This window comes from Indicator indicator, chromosome 4 (assembly GCF_027791375.1).
Source record: "Indicator indicator isolate 239-I01 chromosome 4, UM_Iind_1.1, whole genome shotgun sequence".
Lineage (NCBI taxonomy): Eukaryota > Metazoa > Chordata > Aves > Piciformes > Indicatoridae > Indicator > Indicator indicator.
Window position 1 is genome coordinate 23,192,705 of NC_072013.1, and position 24,422 is coordinate 23,217,126.

The 24,422-nt window shown below is 41.0% G+C and overlaps 1 protein-coding gene across 1 annotated transcript; it reads left to right on the top strand.

The window, feature by feature from the left end:
- The first annotated feature begins 317 nt into the window (after nucleotides 1-317).
- On the top strand, nucleotides 318-12,525 carry DLK1 (delta like non-canonical Notch ligand 1). Its single transcript, XM_054400645.1, has 5 exons — nucleotides 318-393; nucleotides 1,261-1,324; nucleotides 1,722-1,852; nucleotides 6,587-6,728; nucleotides 11,784-12,525. The coding sequence occupies exons 1-5, from the start codon at nucleotides 318-320 to the stop codon at nucleotides 12,523-12,525; spliced, it is 1,155 nt and encodes a 384-aa protein (XP_054256620.1).
- Nucleotides 12,526-24,422: the final 11,897 nt, after the last annotated feature.

A 24,422-nucleotide genomic window follows, 5' to 3' on the forward strand; every position in this document is an offset into this window, starting at 1 on the left:
TTGACACCCCCACTAGAACTCCCTTCTCCCGCGCCCTTACAGACTTCCTCCCATTGCCCGCGGCCGCGCAAAGCGGTGTACGCAAGGTGCCCCGCTCCATTCTCCGCCTCCACGGAGGAGCGCGGGCTAGCAGCGGCAAGGCTGGGCAGTGGCTGCCTCGCCCCGTGAGCAGGTCCCCCAGCGGCGGGTGGAGAGCACGGGGGCCGGGAGGAGCGGGCAGCCCTTCCCTCCCCGCCGTCCCTCCTTCCTCCTGCTGCGGGGGGGTGCGCGGTCCTGCCTTTCCGCTCGCTGTCGAGCTGCGCCGAGCGGCCCCGGCAATGGGGCTGGGCGCCGCCGGGCTCCTCGGCTGCTGCTGCTGCTGCCTCCTGCCCCTCGTCCTCCCCGCAGCTCCAGGTAACTCCCGCGGCGGGCAGCGCTGGAGCAGGGCGGTGGGAGGGTGGCGAGCAGCGGCTCCCCGGCGCTTCGCGCGGGGAGGGGAGGCGAGTTGGGAAAGTTTTCGGAGTTTGGCAGGACTGGGCGGCCAGCGGCGGCAGCTCCCCTGGGGGGCTCTGAGGGCAGAGCCCCCAGCGCTCGCTCCGGCTCATGGTGCCGGTTGTCTTCAGGAAGCTTTTCTATTGCTTCTACTTCTGTCTAGGCTCGTTTCTCCTGTCGGTGGCTAACGGTGGTGGTTTAGAGGAGCATTGCTTGATGCAAAAACAAAACTCCGTGTCTGAGATCTCTGTAGCTTACGCTATTCATGCATGAATTAAAATGGTGATTTTCTTGGTGGTGGTGGTTTTATTAATCTGACGGAGGGTTGAAATTAATTCCACACTTTTACTGTAAGTCGTTTTAAAAGGATTTTCTTTTATGACTAAAAGCACTTTTGTTCTTAAGGTAGTTCTGAAAAAAATCTACTTGGAGTGGCATGTCGTGAAATGACATCTGTTCTGGTATTTCCCTTTCAGACTATTGTATGGTCATACCACATGCACCTCGTGTTCTTTGCAGTTAGTTCTTCATGTCCTTTCACTTATCCTATAGAAACACTGCGATGTGCTCCAGATTAAGTTCACCTAAAATTTTATGGTGCAAAATGTCTTTGGAAAAAAAAAAAAAAAAAAAAGAAGCACATTATGCAGTCTGAGTTCTTTTAGAACATCAGTAATATGATCTGTATATAGGATATGACGGGTTTGGGTTTGGTTTGGTGTGTTTGTTTTTGTTTTTTTTTCTGAGTGCTGATTTTCCTGGTTTGATATTGCAAATCCTTTCTTCCAGGCATGAACTGTAAAACTGGCTGCCACCCAGAGAATGGATTTTGTGAATTTCCCAATGAATGCAGGTAAACAGATCTGTCAAATAGGGTTGTTACCACAAGAATGGAGAGTTTAAATAATTTATACTGCTGGTAAAACAGACAGAAGCTGAAATGATTGACCCTCTGAAAATATGGAACAGTAACTGGAATGGTAAAGCATAGACAGATAGGTACTTTTCCCAGTAAAAAAAGTCTTTACAAATTAGCATTTATTTTCTCACTGCATGAAGTAGTTTTCTTCACATACACTGTTCCTGGTGTTTCAGAAGCATTGATGGTATCTGTTTGTTCAAATGTGCTGCATAGTCCAGTTTTGTATCCAAAAATTTACATACTGTGCCTCAAAAAAAAGTAGAATATCTTTGTAATTAAGTTTTTTATAAGTAAACTATGCTTCTGTCTTCTCTTTTGTCTCTTTTAGGTGTCAGCCTGGTTGGCAGGGTGCTCTTTGTGATCAGTGTGTTCCTTTCCCTGGGTGTTTGCACGGCAGCTGTGCCAAGCCCTGGCAGTGCATCTGTGAGGAGGGCTGGGTTGGCAGCCTCTGTGACATAGGTTTGCACATCCTCTCCTGTCCTTGAGGAAGTGAGGCGAAACAGCCCCATCTGGTGCTGGAAACATGCAAAAGTCCTCTGAATAAGTAAAAGATTGAATGTTAGCACCAGATACTAAGGGGGTTCTGAGCAGTGGCATGTAAATCAGGGTGGTTTATAGTAATTTAGGCAGGATCATGCAATCTCTTTTGCAATTGGGCATATGTGCAAGCAAAGAGTAAACTCATAGTTCTGTTCTAAACACTGTCATGGACAGGGCCAGCAAATAACTGTTCCCTTGCCATTTAAGCATTTTCAATAGAAATACAAGTAATCTTGTATGTTTTAAATAATCATAAATATTTATGTAATATTTGCATTATATATGCAGCTTTCTTAACACTCCTTGAAAAGGACAACATTGTGCTATTTCTTTCTTTGCTAACCCTGTGATGATTCGGTGGAGTAGCATTAGTATAACTGAGAAAAAGCTCTGCCTGACCAGACTACCACTTTCCTCTCAGCTGTGGTCCTTGTTTGCACTCTCACACCCCTTGCCAGTCAGAATAAGCCAGGTTAGCATAATCAAGCTGAAGAATTAGCCTTTGCTGAGATGGTTTATTTTGGCTGACATAGTCCACTGCCGAGCCAAAGAGGTCTGAGGAGCCTGAAATTGCATGAGCATCCAAGAACATGTGTGTGTTCAGCCCATGTAGCTGCAGCTGGAAACAGACAGGTGTTCAGAGTCAGATTTTTTTTCATGTCTTTTGGGTTTTTTGTTACAGTTTAGAATTTATAAAGCACATTTCTATTCCTCCCATGCAGAGATGCTCAAAAGGGTAATTAATGATGACACAGTTTGAGCTGAATAAAATTTTCAAAATTACTAAAAGACCTGGAAGGTTTCAGATAGTTCACATCCTTGCAGTGACATGGAGCTTGGTATTCAATACTTCTTCAGCTTCTCATCAGGTTTTGCAGCCCATACTCACCAGCTGCACACATAAGCATAGACAGGCTTAGGATCATAGTATCATAGAATGCACTGGTTGGAAGGAACCTCTAAAGGTCACCCCTCTGCAGTAAGCAGGGACATCCCCAACTGGATCAAGTTGCTCGGAACTATTCCTGGTATGTTTGCCAGAGCTGTGGTAGCAGTGGTGCAGATGTGTATAAACTTTCAGAGATGTTGTTCTGAACATCTCTTACAGATGTCTTAATACCTCAGAGAGTCATCTAGGTTCTCATTACAATTACTGGGGAGGAGTGGGTCCCTCTGCTGTCCATGATCTACAGTCCCATGATATCTAAAATCCTAGATACCTAAAGCTAGACAGAATGACACACACACACACCCCGCAACCTTAGGAGGCTCGGTTCTGTTTCTTGCCAATTGTTCCAAAGCACCAGATTTTTAAAGGTACCATCTTCACACCTAAAGATTCCTGTAAGATAACTTTTTTAAGCTGTGCATACATTTAAAAGCCAAGCTGCCTAGCTGAATTTTGAGACACTTAACATATGTTTGCAATTCTGCACCTTGTAAACTTTCCCACTTTGCAACTAGTAGTTAGGATACTTTGGAAACTGTACCTATGAGAAATATAATTTAAAAACATATTCAGATAGTTCTATAATGCAAGAAAAGATATCCCTTGCTTAAGTTCAGGAACTATTCTTGCTCTCAACACTTAGTCTTCTTTGCCACTTTGAATCTAGATTTCCATGAAGAGCTGCCATGAATATTCAGCCAAAAAAAGAAATATCCATCTTTTCATCTGCAGGGACATGTTACATTGAAAGTCTTTCATCTCAGTGGACTTACCTACTCTAAATGCATTGTTTTGCCACAAGGGATCAAGAGAAGCATCTTCCTTTCCTTGGTACTGGAAGGTTGCTACAAATTGTCATCCTGACCCAGTAAGGCAGTGAAACCTGAAGTGGGTTAATTGCTCAGCCACTGATCTCATTTTCCAAAAAAGTTGGTATCAGTTTCTAATCTGTGTAGAGTAATTACACTGCTATAACTCATTAACAGGTACCAGTAAGTGAAGCATGATTAGGTTAGGAAAAAGGAAGGCTTTGGAAGGCCCCTGCTCTTTGGGGGATCACTGGCATACATACATAATTGTTTTTTAAATATTGAAATACAAACCCCATCAATTTCCTACCATAAAATACCAGACTCTCTATCTCTTTCTTCTAATACAAAATATTTGTGTCTAATGAGAGCAGGCCACAGCTTTTATGTTTTTCATACGCATATAACATTGACATTTTTTAGCTACTGGAGACAATTTTTAGCTTAGAGGTTAGAAAGCAAATTTCTGTTGTTTCTGTGGAGATTGAGGAGGGCGTTGTGAGTATTGCAGTTTGGTATTCTTGAAACTCCTTCCTTTTGCTACTATAGACAGCGTAATATTTGCCAGGGAATTTCTGGCATAGCCACTCTTTATATTAGCAACTGTGAGCAAATGCGAATTCACAAGGATGACAAAATAGGAATTGGAAAATTGCAGGAGCGTTTGAAGTTCATTTGGCCATCAATGTAAATAAATATAGATATAGTTTCAGCAGCTCATTTGCTTGCTAAGCGTGGGAGGGGGAAAAAAATGATGATTTGGACTAGCGGTGATGTCTCTTTTTCTGTTTTCTAGAAAAGTTAGTTTCCTTGGCTTGTATCATGGAAGGTCCTTTCTGAAGTAGTTTTAGATCACCAAGTGGTTTGCTTTGTAGACAAACATGACACTTAAAGAAGAGTTGATATGAGTGTTATCACTGCTGGTTAACCTCTTTGCAGTGGAGTGCACCATCATGCCTAACTGAGTGTGATGGCATCTTCTCATTCTCTGGAAACACAGTCTTGAAATCAAGTATATGAACATGTAGAATCAGATTGCACAGCACAGGGTTTCCCTCTGCAACTCTCTGGTATACACTACACAGTATAAGAACAGGTACCACATCAAACACTGGGACAAACATAGCAAAGGGAAAACCAGTTTAGTCAATTCATTTCCAAGAAAAAATGTCAGCCCAGTCATGTTCCACCTTGCTAAATCAGTTAAGTCATCCCTAGCTGTACCTACACAGTCATGGCATCTTGCTTCTGACTTTCCACTTGAATCTTAGCTTAATTTGGCTAAAAAACAACATGTGGTCTAAGCTGGGAATATACTGTACTAGATGTCACTTGACTGCTTTGCTTAGGGCATGTGTTGGTGAGACATCACCAAAGAGCATACAGGTGGAGGAGCCTCTAGCACTTATGCTAGGCAGGCATGAAAGAGGGTCTATATATTCTGCTCTGACAGACTGTTACTGAGTGTGCCTTCCTCTAAGAACAGTCAGTGATTGCCTCTCATACTGCAGCATGACAACTTAGTTTTACATAAAGATTAATTAATTAATTGGTAGCATCATTGTAACCCTTCATAATACACATGTAAATATACTGTCCTATTTTTGAATTCTCATCTCAGACTTGGTCAAAGCTTGAAGCAAGTAAATGACTTAGTTGTTGTCCTTTCTAGAGATAAAGTAGACTAAATACGAGAAAATGGGCTATTAGAGACTGTTTTAAAAGAGCATGTCCCTACGAGCTTTAAAATTAAATCCTTGACACAAGTGATTGGAAGTAATGTGTGTGTGTATATGTGTATGCACAGTGTGTGGATAGATACGTTTAAGAGAGTTTCCCCACTCCTGCATCAAATTTCATGTATTGTTAGTTGCCTCTAAGTCTTGTGAAAATAGGTGGCAAACAGCACTTCTCCAGAAAGTGTTCAAGGTTATTTTGGTCGTTGTGAAAATTGGAGCTTACACGCAAAGTGAATGCAAAGTGGTTGCCTTGCAATGGGGATAGGCTAAGACATTAGAAAATAGAGCCTCTATCTAGGGAGGATGGTATTTGAAAGCTAAGGCTGTTGAAATGTTTTGCTGTGCTTAAAGTTTTGCAGTACGTCATGATACTATCTAACTTTTGTGTTATATTTTGGGAAGTAAAATATAAATGCTCTTAAATCCCTTTTCATCTTCTTAGAAAGTATATGTGTGCATGTGTGTGTACAAAGTATCAGACAACTTGCAGTTGGCACTTCCGTGCAGCTGCTTCATTAGTTGGCTAAAATATGCAATTGTTCATTTTAAATTATTTTAAAATTTAGTATTAATTTGAGTGGGAAGTGGTTTAAACAGGAAAATTGTAAAGAAAATGAGATGTGTGACTTTGGGTCCAGAATTCATACAGCTCGCTCTTCTGGTACAGTTATGTAAGGGTTAGATGCAACCCAGCTAAAAGATGAAATTCTAAGACATTATTTGTAACTTTCTGATCTCAGTTACTATGAAATGTTTGTTCATAAGCACATAATGACAGGCTCTAGGCAAGGAGCAGGGAGAATTCCCAGTTCCTGATTGCTTTATCAGAATTCTGCCCATGGAGAAGTCAAGGCTGTGACAGGATAATTAGGCTACGTACAAGTTATTTCTCCCATGCTAATATTTTATTGATAATATTACTTATTTATAGACTGGAACAATTCAAATGTGTTTTACAAGTGGGAGCTAGGAAAAGAGAAACAAGCTGAAAGTGCTTGAAATATCTGAACGATCTGCACTCCATTTAACAGAGGGAGGAACAAATCAGGATTTATGAAATGCAGAATGAAGGACCAATAAAGCTGTACTTTGAAATATTATATACTGTTTACTTATTCATTAGATTAATTGAGCTTTGGGATTTTTTTTTTAACAGATATTCACCCGTGTTCAGCAAAGCCCTGCACCAATAACTCAACATGCATAGAAACTGGTGATGGAGGATATATTTGCCTGTGTGCCCAGGGATTTACAGGAAAAAACTGCCATCTCAGAAAAGGACCCTGCATTATTAATGGGTAAATATTGATTTCTAATATGAAGTTAAAATCCTCACTCCTACTGACTGTTACTCGGAATTATTTGCTAAGTAGAAGTATCTCTGTGCTAGCTGCTGCTATTTTTCGTCAAAGTTTACAACTCTGATCTGCTCATTCTGTAAAGATTTACATATATTTCAGCATGAGTTTGTGCATAACTTGAGTACCAGAAGTGATAATTTGCACATTTTGTTGTGGTGAATTTATACCTTCCCTTGATTTTTTTTGTAAAGAAACTTGAAGTAACCTCCTTTCCTGTGTTCTCACCTCTACTGAGAGATAACTGCATATACAAACCATATACAGAGAACAGTAGCCAACGCACAAGCTGTCTTCATAAAATCATCCAGTGCACTAGCCTGTCATTTCTCTTAAATGACATATAATAGTATGTCCATACTTTACTGAAGGAGATAATCTCACTTAAACCTGAACAGAGTATGGGAGGCCATTGCTTTTCATTCTCTTCAGAAAGTGGGACATGAGGAACAGTGTTGTCATGAGGTTGAGGGAGGTGATCTTTCCCCTCTGTTCAGCCCTGGTGAGATACATCTGGAGTGCTGGGTCCAGTTCAGGGCTCTTGGTACAGCAGGATATGGACATAACTGGAGTGAGTTCAGTGAAGAGCCATGAAGATGATTAAGGGATGGGAACACCTCTTCTATAAGGAGAAGCTAAGAGCTGGATTATTTAGCCTGTAGAAGAGAAAGTTCTGGGGGAATCTGATGGGGAGAAGCAAATCAGACAGGCCCAGATTTTTCTTAGAGGTGCCCAGTGAAAGAAGCAATAGGTACAGATTGAAAAGTTTCAGCAGTATCACTGGTAGAACTGGTTGGAAAAAGGAAGTTTAAAGTTAAATAAAATGTGAATTGGTGGATTTATTGAAATCCAGAAGTATCTCCTGTCTCCTAGCTCATCATGGTCTGATCCCATAAGCATATATGGATGGACACAAGCTTGGTAAAACTGCCACCTTAAAATGACCATTTTCTATTGGATTACCTTCTTTCTCTCTAGCTCCATATTGGTATCCTCTGGCTCATTTTTTGCTCAGCAGTAGCTAATGATGAATATTCAGATCTACCTTATGACTAAATATTCCTGAATGTTTGTACACTCTTGTTTGAGGAACCTTGACACTGCTCACTATCTGGCAAAAATTGCCATTCTTACAACTTTATGTCAGTGGAATTTCTTTGCCATTGGTTTTTACTTGTGCATAGTCACACAGTTCTGTCTGGGTTTACCTTCATCCTCATAAGATAACTGCACTGATTTGACTTTCTCTTCACAGACAGGAAATTTAAGTTCTTTGAAAGTGCCTAACACAGGAGATGTTAATAGCTTGCTTTGTCTAATTGCCATCTGTAGAGCAAATCTTTCAGTAACTCAATAAGGACATACATTAACCATGCCAAAGAATAGGTGAGGCATAGCATTAACAAAATAACATCACATACAGATTAGGTCCATGTGCTTCATTATAATCCTCATGGTTTTAAATTACTGAAACTGTATTTTTGTGATGGTAGTCTGTGTTAGAACTGAATGCACATGAGCTAGTCTGGAAATCGTGAACAATTTCTCTTAAGGAAATGACATTCTTGAAACAAATTCCTTTTTCTCTAGGTAGCTGTGTCTTTTTCAGGAAAATGATAAGGAGGCTCTGCAGTTCTGTTTTAGTTCAAAAAAGACAACTGTTCTCAGTAAAAACAGTTGGTGTCTGCTAAACTTCTGTCACCAGTGTACCTTGCATCCTGGAAAGAGAACTCATTATATGATGTCGTCTCATTCACATTTCACTTCCTCTCAGTTCCTCTGCACCTCAATGATAATGTTACCAATGTTGGTATCACTAAGCATTGCCACTGGCTCCTAAGATAATGTTCACAGATGGAACCAAGTCAATTCAGAAATCAAAGTGATTGTTCTAGTCTGTTTACAAAGTCAGGCAGATGTATCTGCTCTGAAGCACAGCAGTGAGTGGTACATTCTAAAATGAAAGCAGAGTATTTGGAAAGCAAAGAAGTGGTACATTCATGTTTCCATGACTAGTCCTTCATGTACCACACCTTGCTGAACATGCATTAAATACCATAAATTCAAACTGAATGTATTCAAGGAGATTAATATTAATACCTTATTTATTTCAGCATATTAAAATTAGACAAATGCCAGTGTCATCAGTGTCAGTAATAAAGAATAAATTCTCAAAATTTGGCATATTTTCACCTAACTGTTTTTTATTTAATTTTTTTTTACACTCTGAAAGGTTCAGAAAAAAACCCAACAATTTATACTTACATTGTCCAGCAGTTATGTCCTACCTCCTTAAAGTACTGTAATTCAGCCCACCCATGAGGGTTCAAACATCTGTGCATTGTCTTATCCAAACCAGCTTGTCAGATTTTCCATGAGACCTGTAAAGCTAAAAAACCTAAAGGTGCTAGACTCCCCAAGAAGGCCAGAACCACTCATTTTCTCAAGGACTGTACAACTGCAGCTTCTGTACTTTGCTAAATTTGATGCAGTGGCTAGTGATTGTAGAAAAATCCTTGTTTGAATAATCATCTCAAGTTGTCACCAGAACTGCTATGTCAAAGTCCATGGACAGCTACACCTTTCACTTTCCTAATACTGCTTCCAGATGTCCAGTTTGTTCTTTCAGTAGCTGTTTTTCCTCACCAACATCTACAGCAAAGGACAGTATAAGAGGACAGAACAGTTTTTGAGGAAGAAGCAAAAAATATGCAGATGATTCCTCTACCATGATATTCATGCTTTCGTGATGCATGGCTGCCAGGTGTTTCAGTTCCCAGTAAAGCCAGATGTGCTTGGTGTAATCTCCATCATGGCTAGTACCGAGTAATGGCTGGGCATTTGAGAAACTCAACCTTAGTTTGTACCTCTTTCAGAATCCTGTCACCCAGACATCAACAGAATCACAGAAACACAGAACGTTAGGGGTTGGAAGGATTGTTGAGTCCAACCGCCCTGCCAGAGCAGGATCACTTGAAGTAGGTCACACAGGGACACATCCAGGCTGGTCTTGAATGTCTCCAGTGAAGGAGACTCCACAACCTCTCCACGCAGCCTGTTCCAGTGTTCTGTCACCCTCGCAGTGAAAAAGTTTTTCCTTGTGTTTACATGGAACCTTCTGTGCTCCAGCTTGCACCCCTTGCCCCTTGTCCTGTCATTGGACATCACTGAGAAGAGCCTGGCTCTGTCCTTCTGACACTCGCCCTTCATGTATTTATGAACATTAATGAGCTCACACCTCAGTCTTCTCTTCTCCAAGCTAAAAAGACACAGCTCTCTCAGCCTTTCCTCATAAGGGAGATGTTCCACTCCCTTAATCATCTTTGTGGCTCTGTGATGAACTCTTTCAAGCAGTTGTCTGTCCTTGAACTGTGGGGCCCAGAACTGGACACAATACTCCAGATGCAGCCTCACCATGGCAGATTAGAGCAGGAGGGGAACCTCTCTCTACCTACTAACCACACCCCTTCTAATACACCCCAGGATGCCACTGGCCTTCTTGGCCACAAGGGCATTGCCAGCTCATGGTCATCCTGTTGTCCACCAGGGCTCCCACGTCATTTACCCCATAACTGCTCTCCAACAGATTAGCCTCCAACCTATTCTGGTACATGGGATTTTCTTTCCCAGATGCAAGACTTGTATTTCATTAAATTTCTCCCTGCCCAGCTCTCCAGCCTGTCCAGGTCTCACTGAATGGCAGTACAGCCTTCAGGTGTGTCAGCCACTCCTCCCAGTTTTGTGTTGTCAGCAAACTTGCTGACAGTGCCGTCTTATTCTGTCTTAAATATCTGCGTCCCACCATGGAAATCCATTATAGCCAATTGCTGCTGCTACTGCCTATGTGGAATGTCAGCATCCATGAAGCTGTAATGTTTGTTACCCAAGGGACTTTCCCCTGAAAAAAGTAACAAATAACAGCCTGGACTTTTCAATTATGTACTGGTTTTATGCTGTGTATCTTCAGAGATTTATAAGTATTAGGGAAACTGTTGTCTGAGAGGTTTGTTGTAAACTTTGCCAAGTGTTACTCATTTTTAGAAGGTAAGCTTTAAGAGCTTTATTCATGCATGATGAGCTGCCATGAAAGTGGGTTTTGAGCGTTATTTTTAAACCTGTGACCTAGGATCCCATTGCTGTCAACAGGGCCAACTAAAGGACCAACTCCACGTTGTGGAGCTCTACTGAATTTTCACATTTCTGCCTTTCTGCCAGATGGGTGACGCTATCTGTTCACCTAACAGTGAGGCACAGTTACATTGCAAAGGTGAAAAAAGTGTCTCAGTGAATTTTGATCACTTTAAACATAGTACCAGGCTATTATTAAGTTCTTCAAGAGTTTGCAGAAATACTTGGTTTCTTATGGTCCTGCCCTTACAACTGCCTTTGTCAAGACTGAAATTATCCCATTTATATTTTTTAATGTAATGATATTTACGAAAATTTTGTCAGAACAGCACAATTTGCAGGAAAGTGTCTGTTTGGTTCTAAATTTTTTGTGTTTGTGGAGCACTGGAAAGGTAGAAGAAAAACAAGCAGCTTTATGTCTAGCTGCTGTGGCAGAATGTTTTGCTTTGCAAGTATAATACATAGACTACTTTATGATTAATCAGGTGGAAAAGAAAACCATGCTGCTGGTGTCTTTGTTCAGTCTTGTATGAACAGTTGCTTATCTAAATAGTTCTAAGCATATGAAAACACTGAGAAGCTTAATTTGAATAAATACTTGAAATTTAAAATCCCTTCACAGCTCTTCAGGCTGAATTTGTATACTGCTGTATTAATCCTGCCTGAGCATTGGCAGAAGGTATTTATAACCTGTATTGACAAAGCTGTTGAACAAATTCCTTCTTGATTCAACTTCATTGACTTCAGTGGATTTCATTTAGAATTGTCTCTTCTAAATAAATCCAGCTTCTTTTATTACATACATTCTTTCCTGATAGCTTCTTTCTCTGGACTTAATTCTCTCTCTCTGTTTGTTACCTGTTCTAGCTCTCCATGCCAGAATGGAGGAACATGCATTGACGATAGCGGTTTTGCACCCCATGCTTCCTGTTTGTGCCCTTCTGGTTTTGCTGGCAACTTCTGTGAAATAGATCGAGATGACTGTGAATCAAATCCATGTGAAAATGGAGGAACATGTACAGATGTTGGTGTGGGTTTCAGCTGTTCTTGTCCCCATGGCTATACGGGAAAGATCTGCAGCAGCCGTATTACATCCTGTGCAAGTGGCCCATGTGAGAATGGAGGGACATGCAGTGAACAGCCCCAGGGAGGATTCGAGTGCATCTGTAAGCCAGAATTCATTGGTCTGACCTGCAAATATCCCAGCAGAAACACAAGTCTTTCTGGAGTGAATACAGAGAAAAAGCATATGCAGAATTACAAGCCGCCCCTAAAAGCTCATCACAGATCAGTGCATCAACAACAAGAAATCCTGAAAATAACAATGAAAGAAACAATCCAAAATGCAGATCCCTTGCTGAGCAGAAGTCAGGTGATATGTTTTGTCGTACTGGGCTTGCTGACGTGTCTTGTTGTCTTGGGTACAACTGGAATTGTGTTTTTCTCAAAATGTGAAATGTGGCTTGCCAATGCCAAATACAGCCATCTCCTACGCAAGAAAAAAAACTTTTTTCTGAAATCTGACAATGGGGAAAACCTCTCAGTTAATATAATCTTCCCAGAGAAGATCAAACTGACTAATTACACTAAGAACTACACTGCCATCTAGGCCCTTAAAAGACAAGCAGCAACTTGCAACTTTTCATAGTGATATGTAGAATAGATGGAGTTTACTACCTGTGACTGGCCTCAGTGTTTGTGGGTACATTTCCTGTGGCTTGGTGTTGTGGCCTAACGAGCAGACAATGAAGTGATAATGAAGAAATACAATGTATCTCTACTGCTAAGTACTTTTTTATGCCCCAAAATAAAAGAGAAAAAATAATAAAAACTTAAAGAAAAGGGAATGCTAATTCGTTTTCTTTTCAAGGCAGCTGGTTTTTGTAAAATATAAAGTAATTTACCTCTGGAACTTTGGTATCGCAGCTCTTTTGTGTTGTTGATAACTTATTTGGCAAATATGGTACCTGTGAACTACCCAGTAAGGCTTTTCTTTAATAAACAGCATTTAAGGGCTATACTGGTTTAGTTATTCTGTTTTTTTTATACTGGTTTACTTATACTGGTTTATTTATTATTATTATTATTATTATATATATTTACTTAGGTCCCTGAGGAGTATTGCTGGGGCCCTCAGCCACCCACTACCACAGGCTCATTTCACATCAGCTCAGAGTTACTGGTCCTTATCTGACCTATACTACAGCAATGCTGATCTCCAGCATTTGCCTACTGGATGAACCTCAAACATGTAATGTAGGTGGCCCATCTGCTGGATGGACTTTTTGAGCCTGTGCTCTAGTCCTGTCTCTGTCCTGTCTTGTTTGGCTCCTTGCTTGAGCCCATGGATGGACTCTGGACCTGATACATTGCTTGCTCTGTCTGGTGCTGAACCCCATCAGCAGGAGCAGCTCTGGTGATGTTCTCAGCTTCTGTGAGACTGCTAAGTCCCACTCTGGAGCATGACCCTCCTAGGTTTTCCAGCTTCACTTCCTTAGTGGCTGCTGTCTGCTCCTTTAAATTAAACTAAAACAAAATAAACAAACAAAAACCCCAAACATGTAAACAAAAGCTCAAATAACCCCCCAAAAAAACAAACCAAATAATTTTGAACCACAGTGCCTAAAAGTGTCTTCACCTGCTGGTAAGCAGCAATTGACTTCTCCAGCCACCCTAAGGTAAGAAAATTTTGCATTTTCTTCTAAGCCTGATAACTTTACTCTTCCTAAATCCATTAACTGCTGCTCAAATATTAAAACAGCAATCAAATGCAGCAACTTTTAAATCAGTCTAAGTGAAGGTGACTAACTTAGAGGGCTCCAAGGATGCTGAAGGCACTGGAGCACTGCCTGATGAGGGGAGTCTGAGAGCCCTGAGGCTGTTTAGTCTGGAGAGGAGAAGGCTGAGAGGGGATCTGATGAATGTCTATCAATCTCTGAGGGCTAGGGGGCAAGAGGGAGGGGACAGGCTCTGCTCAGTTGCACCCTGGGATAGGACAAGGGGCAATAGATGTAAACTCCAGCACAGGAGGTTCCACCTCAACGTGAAGAGGAACTTCTTCACTGTGAGGGTGACAGAGCACTGAAACAGGCTGCCCAGAGAGGTTGTGGAGTCTCCTTCTCCGGAGACTTTAAAGGCCCATCTGGATGCATTCCTGTGTGACCTGTGCTGGATTCTCTGATCCTGCTCTGGCAGGGGGGTTGGACTTGATGATCTTCAGAGGTACCTTCCAACCCCTAACATCCTGTGAGCCTGTGATATCTAGATGAAGGCAAAGGCAGGTAAGCAGTGTTGAATTTGAGTGCGTGAAGCATGAGTCGTGGGAGTTTATTTCTTTCAAAACAATGTCTTTTAAACATGTTCAGGGTTGTACATTTTAATGTGATCTGTTCTGTGATTAGAAGTATTCTGGGCTCAATTTGGAGGTAATCAGAGACACTTAATAGATTGCTTGGCAAGCTTGAAACTTTGATTCAAACCCAGTTGCAATGGTGGCTATCTGGTAGGAATCAATGATTAAATTCCAGACTCAGCTGTGCTCCTTATTCCTCCCTTTGAGCAGCAGTTCTCCCAACCCTTAGTGCTTGCTCTGCTGCAGGCCAGAGCATGGTTTTCAGTGACAAAGCTCATGTTTAAAATACAAAATCCAGGCAATTCCTATTTATAAATGCTCTAATGATTTCTGGCCATGGTGACCAAGCTCCTCCATCACAGTGTATTTGTTCACATGTAGACAGAGGAGTCTTTTTGCAGAGAAGGCTGTTAGCTCAGCATGGAAAACAATACAGATTTCATTTTCCAGTATCCTTAATATTGGCAGTGTCAGTGAACACTATAGAAGGCTGCTATTGTCCTGCTGTACTCTCCAAAAGGATAAAGTATTATCTTGAATGTGAAAGGCTGGAAAAAATAATAGCTGTCTTTAGCTGCTCTGTTTCAGGAAAGTATTAAACATTTATGGGAGTTTCTCATATCAGTGCTGTTAGTTTAGTGAATAATTCTGTAAGTGACTGGTATCTAACAAAGATGTGAGTTTTAGAAATCTGCACTGGTTGTATCAATAGCATGCAACAGGTCTCCAAAGCAAGAAGTTTAAAACAAGCATTGTGCAGAAACACTGATAGAAAGGCAGAGGAGACAAAGAATATTGACACCACTTCAATTATATGTTTATTCTGTGCAGTTTCTTGTTAACAGACAGAGAAAAACATATCTATGACACTTATTGCCAGAAGTACCAAGCTATGTTGCCATTTCTCACCTTTTTGATTTCTGAGTGCTCTCTTTTAGTTGAACAAGGATGTCTCTGAACCTCAGGCCCCACCTCTACCTTATTGCCTGTAAAAAAAGTAAATAAATAAGGACAACTAGGCTGAGGGACAGGTTGGGACAGTGGAACAGCTTGTGAAGGACAGTAGTTCCCTCTTGTTCCCAAGCTATAGGAGAATATATTAAAAGTGATTTTTATTTTATCCATCTCTCTTTGAGCCATCTTAGCATCTGTTCCTGCTGAAGCTCATATCTGAGTCAGGATCTGAAACAAGTTCATGGGAAAACAGCGCAGTCTAGTCACCCTTAGTAATCCAGACAAATTTTGCAGGCACAGAGCAACATCCTTATGTTTGTGGTCTCTCAAAGGCAAGTCTGAGCAACTTTAATGATGTTAAATATGAAGGTGGTATAATACAGAGAAGAGCAACTAAGTCAAGGTTAACTAGAAGCTTTGATCAGACCAAAAATGTTTTTATAATGTTTTGCTACATGAAACTTCCTCTCTCCACCCACTTTCCTGTTTTGAAAGGATATCCTCCTTATTAATTGCAGCCTTCTACTCTGTATATCCACTTGATGGCAGCATCTCAACACAGAACTCTGAATCTCTTCAAACTGTACCCTTCACGTTTTGTGTTGGGAAGTTTGTAAGCCATCCCCAATGACCAGTTATGGGAAAAGGGCAAAAAGGGGGGAACATGAATATGCCCGTGGTTCTTTGCTGGTAGGTCACCTCGTGAGCTGTAGCAAAACCAAAACTACATCTGCATTGTTACAGAAATTCAGCAGTGTTTCCCCAAAAGAATTACTGCTCTTCTCTGGAATTAGAGACCTGACAGCTCCAAACCCATGGGATTAATGATACTTCTGGAAATCTTACTGCCACACGAACACCTAAGTTGGATCTTCTGCATCATACATGAGCATGTGCATGTCTGGATATTTTTGAGTAATGCTGGATTTTGGTGTGCTACATGTGGCATGAAAAATTTATCCATTCTCTTAACTTGCACATGGCTTTTGAACAAACACAGTGTGCACTTTATAAACAAACCCATATGAATGAAGATAGTTTAAATAAGCAGTCACTAAGAGGAAATTAAGAACAAGGAAAGGAAATCCAAGGTAAATGAAAAGGTTTTGGTACATTAGTGTACTCTTAGCCTATCCCATTTTACTCATGTATTTTTTTTTTTTCAACACAAAAGGACACATGCAGCAACTCTGTCAGTAATCTCATCCATTCTCATGCTCTCCACACCATGTAGCAAAATTTTGATTTACCTGCCTCTGTCTTACTGATTTTCGAAGATTTTCAAAGGCAAATGGGAAAGGACAGGAGTTTTTTTGGGTTTTGGGGTTTTTTTGGTACAAAATTCACTTAAGTTTTCCAGAGCAGTGGCAAGCAGGCATCTCACAACTTGCTGAAGTTGTGCATCTACAACATTTCCAACACAGAACAGTTAGTATTTTGACAAGCTAAATAAATGTAGTGTTCATTTGAGTTATTACATTCTACCTTCCAGTGCTTAAATTACTGGAAGTATTTCAAGAGTTCTGCAACTTATCATGGGGCAAGTATAAGCTTTTCAGGGATTTAAGCCTCAACCCTCACCTGTGCCTGGTTTTCTTCCTAAATAATGGGACTTGGAGAACTAAGAAGATCTGATTGATCTTATGGCTGGGAGCCTGTTTTCAGGGAGTGTTGGAGCAGTCCCTGTAGTTCTGAGCCCAATAAAGAGTTAGTGATGCCTCCTTGCTGAGGGAGAATAAAGATTACCTGGAAAACAGAGAAGAAAATGTAAGAAATCTCATGTGGGCTTATTGGTGGGAAAGAGCCATAAAGGTACCAAGTCTCATATGGAGCCCTGTCTGAGGAAGTTTTTCCTTAGAGAACTGCAGGGCTGTTACACTGGTAACAGATAAGCTTATTAGGGAAGATCTTACTTTGTGCTCTATAGAACATGTGTGAGATATTGAGAGAACTAAAAGCAAGAAGCTGCAGCTTTACCTTGCTTGCTCTCCAGCAGGACCAGTCCTGTTCTCTACTGCAGAAAGCTGGACTGGCCCAGTGCTTATGATGAGGCTGCTACTGTTACCTAGGGAAGTTATCTTCCTCTGAATTATCAGCCCTTTTGACATTTTGCTCATTACTAGCTAGATGCTGCATTGATCTTGGCTGGAGATTGTATTTTTTTCTATCCTACAGTCAAGATAAAAAGTACTGATGAGTGAAAAAGGGTAAAAACAAAAAAAAAAGATCAGGCTGTCCCCTGGCCTCAAGCCTTATTCTCCAGAGAAGTCAACAAGAAGGTGATTAGCACCATTGGCCAAATTACAAAACTAAATGTGACATGCAAATGGCCTCTCCAGTAGCTCTATCCATTTCCTAAGTAGGTAGATCCAGGGTCGTCATGTCCACTGATACCCTTTGCAGAAGTATGACCCTGGGAGTAAAGGGGCTTGTTTTGCACTATATATATATTACTGTCTCAAATCCATCTCTCTTTGAAACTAACTACATGTCAATGTATATTAAACATGAATAAAAGTAGACAAATAGAGTGGTGCCAGATCACTTGGGAATGGACGATCATATCCACATCAATGCAGCCAAAATCCAGTAACAACTTAGTCAAGGACCTTCATATGTCCTGTTTTGTGAAGGCAGGAAAAAGGAGACTGAAAAGGAGAAATAGCCTAGTTTAAAGGAATGGTGAGTTGAAGCATTTGCTTTGAGGATATGAAGTAAACCAGTGTGGTGGGATGGTTACCACAGAGCCTCAAGACAGAAGAGGAATGAAGGCCACCCAGTTAACCTGGAAACAATGAACCTCAGAGTCCTTGTCAGTCTGGCAGGCACGACTAGCTTGAGGCAGGGGAGGAAATCTAAGTAGGTGGCATAGCTAGAAGATGACAAGGACTCAGGCTTTCTTTTCTTCTGCGCTCCCCTCTCCCCCCCCCCTCCATCCACACCCAACCTCCCCCCCCCCTTCCGCCCCCCCCTCCCCCACCCCCAAGATGTGCTGGTTAGATTTGTGATACTGTACCCAACTGCTCACAGGCAGCAGGGTATGTGTGACCATTGCAACATGATGGGGAATTGGCTATCCTGTCATGGATTAGTCTCTAACATTCTGCTCACAGTTTGAAGAGGTAGAAAGTGAGTAGCATGAAATGGGACTGACAGTAGCTTGTGTTTATTCAGCAAAGGCTAAACTAAATGCTTGATGTGTTGATGGGCTGCCTGTAGCCTGCTGATGCCTATAGCTAGGCAAAACCAGTGTTGTTCTGTTGGGTGGGACCATGATGTAATTCTTTCAAAAAAAACCCACAACCATGGCATAAAAGGATCCCTTACTGATCGTTTTTCCCTCCAGTCTTTGGAAGAACTTGATGTAGGGGAGACAAAATGTTATTAAAGCCTGTGGTACAAATGTTGAAGCATTAAAATATCATCCTAAATATGTCTTCAGATGTATTCATGTAATAAACACTTGCATATGTTCTGTCTCTTGTGGGCAGTGCTGAGTTTGCAAACGAGTGAGTTTCCATTGAGAAAGTTCCAGCTAAGGCTGCCCACAAAGCTCTGCCCAGCCAATATTCGTGTTTCTCCTTACATTTGCCATAAAGCTTTAGTGAGTCCAAGCGATTGTGTATAATACCTGTCTCTTGCTGCCTCCAAATTGTGTAAAAGAAAAAAAAAAAAAGTAGTTTGAACACAAACAGCTCATGTGCTTAAATATTTGCAAGGTGCTTTAGCAGGCCATGGCTGTGGCAGTGAGCAGTGCTGTGACTAGATGGTGCACTTGCCATGCGGTATATAGGAACTGCAAATAGGTATTTGTGAAAGCTCTAGTAGTGCATATATGGCTTCATCTTGGAAGGAGGATAATTTCAGCCATGGGATAAGTGGCAACTATGGGTTTGAGCTCTGAAGCCATTATGAACATGTATTCAGTAAAATAAGTGCAACACCTTCCCCCTCAAAACCAGCTAAACCCAAACACAACACACCACAGTATTTCTGTCCAATCATCCAGCAAGCTTTATTCACTATTACTTGTATTGCCTGGTTGCAATTACACTGTAAGTGAGCCTCCCTGTACTGAAACTTATCTGACAATCCTCTTTCTCAGAGCCTATTCTGGGGCTGCAATAATACTGTCTGACAAAAATCATCCACATTTAGGTTTCCTAAACTCAGTGTCTGGCTCAGGCTAATATTAAGTCTCAACAACAACAACAAAAAGGCCAGCTTCGTTTCTAAGGATGAGAAGAGATTGTCTCTTCTACTTCTTATTTCAAATAATAATCTGACGATTGTGTTGAAGCATAATGCTACTATGCTGAGAGTTGCTTGCATCCTTTCATCATGAGTTTTATTGGGCTGTCCTGACTTTCTAATTATTATCACCATAGTTAAAACAACAAGTGAGAGGGGAGCAAATGCCAGGTTTATTGGAAACAACCATTCCAGATAAATGTCAAGCATTTTAAATATAGAAGTACATCTCCTGCAGGAGATGTCAGAGAACAGCCCTCCCAAAATTCTGGCTGAAATATATACTCTCAGAGATAACAAGTTATTGTTCCTTAACTGTCCCTGGTTGCAGGCTGCATGGAGCTGCCTATCCTGGAGAAAATAAAAAAGTAATTTGAGTTGTTTTGTCTTTCAGTGAACTCCTGATGCCTTGTGGTTGCTGTGAGCTGACAGCTGTGCACCATTACGGGACACAGCTGGCCATGTTGATCCGTTATCCCACAGGAGCATGTAGGTCTCTGTGCCTGGAGTATGAAGGACCCAAGAGCCTTTGAATTCCTTCCAGTGTCAGAGATGGGCATTTTAAGACTGTTAGACTGAAAAGCAAGTGGGGAAAACATACACTTGCAGTTTGATTCCATTTCTGTATCTGTGTGTGTAAATACAGATTTCAGGATAAAGCTCCTATTTTGAAACTCGAACTGAAACTGAAGCCCCAGAGGGCCATCAGGTTGCATTCTCCTTTGACACAACTATGTTCTTCTCAAAGTTCAGTGAGGATATTGTATGCTTGCTGGGATGCATAAGTTTAATACTTCAACAAAACAGTGTGCATCACACATAGTGCAAACTTGTTTTGCCTTGGCACACAACTGTCAGAGTATCTTGAAAGGTTCTGCAGGGACAATTCCTGCATTCTATCCAAATGGTCAGATTTTTTCAACAAGTGCACTCTGCAGAGTCAATTTCTACTTGTCAGATAGAATTTTGACACCAGGGAACAAAAGGGAGCTGTGAATTACTCACTTTTGTTCATGATGAAAAGTGTAACTGAACTGATTTAGTAAAAAATAAAAAGAAGTACCAACTTTTCTTTGAAACAGCATTACTGAAGAGTTAGTCTTGATGAATTGTACCATTTTGGATCCTCTCCAGGTCAACTAAATTGTTAACACTTTACAGTGGTGAAGGAGGGTTGAAGGTTTTTCTTGGGTGCAAGTATTTTAGGAGAATTTACCACCAAAGTCACTTCAAAGGCTGGATGGTAGGATACATTTAAGTTTTGAACTCTTTTTTTCCTATGAAAAACACAGATGTAAATATTGTTTTCATTTGTACCAAATAGAAACATGTCCAGCCTAAGCATAAGATTGACTTCTATAAAGCACACATTAGTATACACTGGTTTTGACTCTCATTCTGAATTCTGGTCTAAGTTCTTTTTAGAATAAGTGCTTTAATTAACATCACCTTATTCCTTTGGTACTCCTGTGACAGGCAAGTATTTTCATGTTCCTCAAAATGAAAGAACTGATGTCTTGCCGCTGTCCTGAGTTCTGGCTCCAGTTTCTCCCACCAGGCCCCTAGGAAGGTCTTCTGCCTTGGTACACTCCTTTTCCATGGGCTTGGTTTGCACTGGTTTGTATCATTGGTGAATGATACAGCAGTTGGGAGAAGACTACTAACTGTCTTCTGTGGAAAAAAAAATCATTCTTGACTACTCCATCTTCTACCTTAAAGCTGCTTCTTTACTCAGTGCTTCATGAACTGCTGAAAGACACTTGTTCCAGAGCAAAGATCTGAAAAGACATTTCAGAAGTATGATTCCTGGTTTTCCCCTTTGTGTACTAGTTTTGTGTCTGTGGTCAGATGGTAAAACACACTGCGCAACAACCAGTGGTATTGCTTGCAGCTGAGTAAACCCTCTTTAAACTTACTAAAGCAAATGAAATGGCACTATGTTTTCAAGCAGGGATATAGACTTTGCTAGCATAAAATAGTCAAAGGGTAGTCAGTGATATGTATTTACCAGTGCAAGAGTGAGCTTGAGCTGGTAAAGCATATGTGCTGAGGAGGTTGAAGAAACAGAAGGTTTTACAGGGGCAGGGAGGTTACCTTAACTGTCATGTTATGACAGCATGTGTTCATTACTTTTCTGGGCATGGCCCTTTGTTCTAGTGCCTTGCTGTATGTGTTAAGTCCTACGTAGCACTGAAGATCTGTAGACTCTGAGTACAGTAAAAAAATAAAATCCACCATGCAGTGCCAGGCTAAGCATTAACCTGCACACTCAGTCGAGCATGGATTGGGAGAACAGAGTAGCTCTGTCAGCCCAGCACTGCCCTCAAGGCTATGAACTCAGGTTTTTAGGTCAAAGCAGCAACACACTGACAGAGCTGTGGCAATTCTGCCTACGGAGCCCAGGCAATCAGCACCAGTCTCGTTATGCTTCCAGACTCCATGCAGTCAGCACCAGTGTTCCCCCATTCCACTGGCTACTGCACGTTGATGCAGACCAACTGACCTCAAGATCCTGAGAGACAAAGCTTCCTTGAAAATTCCATTCTAAAAACTTCCCTACTGTATCTCAGGGAAAACCAGTGAAAGGTCAGCAAAACACCTCAGTTCTTTCTCATGTTCGCATCCAGTTGCCCTGTTCTCCCTCTTCACAATTTTATCAGTTAGAAGTAAACTAAGCCAGTAATAATTAAATCTGAAAATCTGTGAAGAAACTGTTCACAGGTACTGGTATAATGAAAAATGCAAAGTAAGAGATGTCTGTTTTGACTGCCAGTAGACTGACTTTATCTATGTGGTAAGACTTAAATTGTGCAAGCTGGGAGGAAAGTGTGTTTCTCACTGTGTGAAAGCAGCAGATGTTGGTGGAACAGAACACTCCTGAAGAAAAAAGACTCGCCGTTGCTTAACAGCTTTGCAGAAGGTCTTTGGGGAAAGAAAAGGGAAAATTAACTCAGATACAACATCTATATGAAAATATGTCGTGGTATTGAATAGTAAATGGATGCAAGTATGGTAGAAATGCTACTGCATCCACTCATTTCAGTTCCTTATATGGGGTCAAGACCTATGTTAGTGTTTGCTTTCTTCTAGAATAACTCTTTTAAATTACACACAAAAATAAACTTCTTTTACTAACAGGTAAAGTTTTTAACAATGCCAGAAAGAAAGGAAGGTCAGTAATTATATCCTCTTCATTCAGATGGGAATGTAATATCAACTACCATCACTCTTTTTGGACCTGATCTTGCAAACCTTTGTGCTGGTGCTGTGGAAAGGCTCATGAGAAACACCAATTGCATTTACCACTTGTAGGGAGAGGATGCCAGTTTGGACATCCACAAACTCAACTGAACCTTTCCTTTGAACTTCACCTGTTTTTTATTTTCTTGTGTTATTTTCTTTGGGTGCAAGAGATACTGCAGAAGAGAATTACAACCACAAGCTGATATTTTCGATCTCTATCCTGCTCTTGTGGACCAGAGATTTGGATGACTATGCAAGAATCTGGAAGCTTCCTAAAAGCATCTTCAGAGGTTTTAAAATCTGTTCTTTTACAAGATGGTTCCTGATGGATTGTGCTCTCTTCTATAAATAATAGCAGCATCTATGTGTATACCTGCACACATATCAGTTACACTAGGTTACCCACAAACAGGTGTCAATGATCCAAAGTGATTTATTGTGTCCCTTTTGTTTTTCATTTGCAAAAAGTCTCAGATTGGCTGTGTTCTCATAGAATTATTTGGTATGCTGTATAAAGAGATGAAAATTTTCTTTTCCTCTAACTTTGGGCTTGAGTGTTTGTTGAGAAAGGGGCAATAGCATACTGGGAATTGTACTTAGCGTACATATGTAATGAATAAAAATAATCTATGCTAATGAAAACTGCTCTTTTAAGAAGAATTTGAAGTACATGTGGCTGTTTCAGCACTCCCTATCTCTCATTCTGTTTAAAACTCCCCAGGTATATGTTCATCCCCTGGACAGAGGGAAAGGACAGACATGTAGAGAAGGGGCAATTATCAGATTTCACTGACATTTACTAAATATCAGAATCACAACAAAACTTGGGTGAGAACTCTTTTGGTAGTTACTGCAGAGATACTAATTCAGTGCCTAATACCGATGACACGGAACAGATTTTCCTGTTTATGTTGTTGAAACTTCAAAAGCAACTTAGAGCTGAGCCACTTCTCATTTTTGTATAACTGGTGAAACTTAGCCAGAGCAAAAGGGGGTCTTGTACAAGTCTCCAGACTACAGACTTAATTTTAAGAGAGTACACATATTGATTTTGTGTATGAAGCAAAGTGCTCTGGTTTCATCTTACTAACAGTATATATGGACTATTTGCTTCTGCCCTATTCCATAGGGAAAAGTCTGTCTCACAGCAATGCAATTTTATCCTCTAGCTGGCCAGGTGAGTAGAATTACATGCAGAAACCCCCCAGGAAGGAAGATGCACACAAGTTACCTGCCCCTTTACTCTAGCAGATCTTCACTCATAGGAGGTCACAGGAGTCTTCAGCCTAAGCTCTCTTGTCCTTTATTTAAGACTAGCTCAATATAAGTTTGTTAAGCTTCCAGTTTAAATATTCCTGTTTGTTTCTTGAATCTAAGAGTGGAAAGCTCCTAAACCGAGAGCAAGGTAAATATATGTAACGCTTGTTGTTTCCTGTTACCTTATCAAATTCTCTTCCACAGTGATTTCGGGAATTCATACCAGTCAGTAAAAGACAGGTGGAGAAACAGCAGCCATGATACATCCTAAGCAACACCAACACTTTTTAAAGAGGTGCTGTGAGAAGGAACACAATAACTGTGAGAAGGACTGGAGAGTAATACAGTGGCATGCAGAATTCAGTACTGAAGCTTGATGGCCAGAAACCCCAAAGGTATGGAGTGTCCCAGAGCAAGCCAGGAAACCTTGTTCTGTCACCCCAATTCAC